Raw genomic sequence first — 4,190 nt, 5'->3', positions numbered from 1 at the left:
GTTAGCAGTCCTCATTTACTTGGTGATGACATCATGACTAAAGGGGCGGAGCTCAGAGACAGGAAGGCCACGTCTACCTAACATCATCCATGTTGTGCTTCGTCTGGAACATAAACCAGGCAGGAGAGCATCGACCATCATGTGACAGCTGCTTGTTTTACAGCTTTATGGCCGGCTGTTGATTCAGACGTGGCTTCAGTTTTAAAACGGCTAAAATAAATACAGCACACTTAACTATATATGGCCTCCGTACGGCACGAGGGATCAGTGCAAATAAAACGTTCTCCATGTCAGGAGCAGCCTGAGCTCAGGGTTAAAATAAATAAGCGCTACAAGATAAAATTAATCTCACAGATCCGAGCCCCCCCCCAGGAAAAAAATTAAAATAAAACCTGATTGTGTGAGCGAAGAGAGCGGGTCTGAAGCAAACGAAGGATTGTTTCAAGCTAAGAGTTGAGGCGTGTCCGGCTCGAGCGAGGAGCCGGCCCCGGGGGTCTGGGAGAGTCTTGAGGGGTGGGGCTCTCCGCCTCCGAGACGCTGGACTCGTCGTCGTCCTCGTCGGTCTGCTCGGCGCTGTGGTACAGCATGAAGGCCTGGGTCTTGTGGGTGATGGTGATGGTGCACGGCCCCTGGGCCCACGGCTCCCCGTCCACCTGCATGGGCATCGTGGAGCTCTTCAGAACCAGCTGGAGACAGAAAAGGAACACCTGAGTGGGCCAGACCGGGGACTTAAAACCTGACACCAGGAGTTTCACTTCCTGCTAACCCCTTCAAATAAAAGTTAACACTAAAAATACTTTTAAATTCTTTTCTATAACACGAGTAAGGTTTTTGTTCATTTGGCACGCTGAGTTGTCGTTTCTTTTTATTGTGTGAATGTTTATGAAGCATTCACACTGTTGTGATCCATTTGTCTTCCGTACGGTTTTCTGCATCTTTCTCGTTCCACAATTTTTGTGCCATTTCAACAAATCATAAATCAAAAGGTTCGGCTCTTTCAGGACGATCACGATGTAACTTTTGGTATTGGTGCAACTTTAGCTTTTTGAAACATTTGGCCTTGAATTGAGCTCATTTTCCATCCGTCAACGCTTTAGATCTGTTTACAAACTTTTAATGATCCTTTAGTCTTGATATATATGATTAGTAAGTTTTAAGTCTTAAATTACTGAAGTATCTATTCATCTATCCATCCATCCATCTTCCTATCCATCTACCTATCCATCCATCCATCTTCCTATCCATTCATCCATCCATCCATCTTCCTATCCATCCATCCATCCATCCATCTTCCTATCCATCCATCCATCTACCTTTCCATCCATCTATCCATGTTCCTATCCATTCATCCATCCATCCATCCATCTATTCATCCCTCCATCTACCCATCCTATCCATCTTCTTATCCATCCTATCCATCTTCCTATCCATCCTATCCATCATCCATCCATCCATCCATCCATCTTCCTATCCATCCAATCCATCCATCCATCAATCTATCCATCTATCCATCTTCCTATCCATCCACCTATCCATCCTATCCATCTTCTTATCCACCTTATCCATCCACCTACTTTTTTTTTTATTTTTATTATTTTTTTCATTTAGCCTTTATTTATACAGGTTAGTCTCATTGAGCCACGAGAACTCATTTTCAAGAGAGACCTGTTTAGGGAGCACATGGTGGGGGTTAAGGGCCTTGCTCATAGGACCAGAGTGGGGCGAATGAGGGTGGGGGCAAGTGTGGGTGTTTCACCTGCCCCACCCACAATTTTGATGTTGTCGGGGCCGGGGCGTGAACCGGCGATCTTTGGATCACAAGCCCACCTCTCTAACCTCTGCGCCACCACTCCCCTGCTCCACTCCTCCACCTACTTATCCATCCACCTACTTATGCATCCATCCATCTATCCATCTTCCTATCCATCTTCCTATCCATCCATCCAGCTTCCTATCCATCCATCCAGCTTTCTATCCATCCACCTATCCATCCATCCACCTATCCATCCACCTACTTATCCATCCATCCATCTTCCTATCCATCCATCCATCTATCCATATTCCTATCCATCTATCCATTCATCTTCCCATCCATCCATCTTTCTATCTATCCATCAATCCATCCATCTTATGTTATTTAAAGGGTTTTCTTCTCTAGAATCCAGTTCTGCTCATTGCACCAAACATCTTACGATAGGAGTAAAACTTAAACATCTGTTTCAGGGACAAACAGATGTTTCAGGGACAAACAGATGTTTCGGGGACAAACAGATGTTTCAGGGACAAACAGATGTTTCAGGGACAAACATCCTCGTTTGATGTTTTTAGTTTCACAGGACAAGTTGAAGAGTTTCGTCTAACTTTTTTGTGGCGCGTCGCAGCAATCGTCTTTAACGCTCTTACGGATGATGCAGCCGTGGGTTCAGACTGACGGGTTAGTGAGGGCAGGAAGGGGAAACGAGCGCGTGCATGTGTGTGTGCCATGTGTCTCACCCTGACAGTGTGCGCCTGTCCCAGCCTCACAGGGTTGGCCAGTTTGACCTGGATCTGAGCACAGTGGAAGGAGCCGAACACCCCCATCACCTCCAGCAGCCCGTCGTCCAGCCTGCAGGGAGAGACGGGGGCCGGGGGGTGAAAAACAAAAACAACAACAAAAACAAAAAGTCCATATTTTCATAGCCCAAGCTTCTCTGCAGTAACTGGAGCAGAGAGCTGCCTGAGCAGGTCTCACCGAGTGGGGGGGCAGGGTTCGTCCCCCAGCCCGTCCCAGAGTCTGCAGCCTCCCCCCCAGTAGCGGATGTTACAAACGATGATGCCCTCCAGACTGGGCAGCACCACCCGCTCCCCATCCAGCTCCAGCTGTTGGTAAAACACACACATTTAATTCAAGTCTTAAAGAGTTCTAATAAAACCAAAATAAACGAGTAAAAACATCTGGACACAATATTTATTCTGATTTATTCTGGGGGGAGTGGTGGCGCAGAGGTTAAGAGAAGGTGGGCCTGTGATCGGAAGATCACCGGTTCAAGCCCCGGTACAGACATAATCAAAAATGTGGGTGGGGTAGGTGAAGCACCCACACCTGCACCCCACCCTCATTCACCCCACTCTGGGCCCATGAGCAAGGTCTTTAACCCCCATCTGCTCCCTAAACAGGTCTCTCTTGAAAATGAGTTCTCGTGGCTCAATGAGACTACCTGGATGAATAAAGGGGAAATTAAAAAAATAAAATAAAATAAACAAATACAAAAATCAGCCACACATGGAACTTCCTGCAGAAGCTGTGTCAGCGCAGCTCCAGCCCAAACGTGTGACATCATTCAGACAGCTCTGTGACATCATCACATCCAGTTCAACCGTCATCCATCGATTTGCACTTATTCCAGTCCAGATGCAGACACAACCCAGACACCAGACACTCTCCAGCTCCGGGAAGACCACGTAGTTCTGCCTCAGGGTCTCCTCCCAGTGCGACCCAGTTCCTCCAGCGGGAGATGTCCTAATCACATGTATGATTTGATGTGGTGGAGCGGTGACTCCATGCAAAGGGCTGGCTAAAAGTAGCTAAACACTCGCTAAAATCAGCAGAAAACTAACAAAAGAGGTGAAATTACTACAAATAGTAAAAACACAGTTAAAATAACAAGAAAGTAGCAAAACTGAAGGAAAATAGCAAAACACTAGCTAAAGTAGTAAAGCAATAACCAAACGTGGCAAGAAAAACAGCAAAACACTAACTTCAGTTACATGCTAAACTGTAGCAAAAGGAAGTTAAAAGCTAATTGTAGAAAATGGCTATCAAAAAGCTAAAATGAGCAGAACATGAGGCCCCCAAAAAAAGAGAGATAGAGGGATAGCGATGAAGAAAGATAGAGATGAAGATAGAGCGAGAGAGATAGAGATTAGAGATATAGAAACAGAGATAGCGATAAAGATAGAGATAAAGAGAGAGCGATAGAAATAGAGATATAGAGATAGAGATGAAGATGGAGAGATATAGAGATAGAGAGGAAGAGATAGAGACAAATAAAAGAGAGATTGAGATAAAGATAGATATATAAAGATAGAGATAAGACAGGTAGAGAGATATAGATATACTGTAGATAGAAATAGAGAGATGAAGATAGAAAAAGATAAAGCTAGAGAGATAGATACAGATTGATATAGAGATAGATACAGATTGATATAGA

At 45.0% G+C, this 4,190-nt stretch overlaps 1 protein-coding gene across 1 annotated transcript in view; it reads right to left on the bottom strand.

Annotated features, from left to right (window-relative positions):
• Window positions 1-173: 173 nt before the first annotated feature.
• The window catches only part of dgke (diacylglycerol kinase, epsilon), a 12,309-nt gene continuing 8,292 nt past the window's right edge, over window positions 174-4,190 (bottom strand). The window contains exons 9-11 of the mRNA XM_037690095.1: window positions 2,732-2,859; window positions 2,494-2,605; window positions 174-686 (exon numbers count right to left, since the gene is read on the bottom strand). Coding sequence (XP_037546023.1) covers window positions 447-686; window positions 2,494-2,605; window positions 2,732-2,859 — 480 coding nt within the window. The 3' untranslated portion in view covers window positions 174-446. The remainder of the gene's footprint in view (window positions 687-2,493; window positions 2,606-2,731; window positions 2,860-4,190) is intronic.

The sequence above is a fragment of the Nematolebias whitei genome, chromosome 16 (assembly GCF_014905685.2).
Source record: "Nematolebias whitei isolate Nwh7 chromosome 16, NemWhi1, whole genome shotgun sequence".
Lineage (NCBI taxonomy): Eukaryota > Metazoa > Chordata > Actinopteri > Cyprinodontiformes > Rivulidae > Nematolebias > Nematolebias whitei.
The sequence above is the reverse complement of the archived record's forward strand: the minus strand, read 5'-3'. Positions and strand labels throughout refer to the sequence as shown.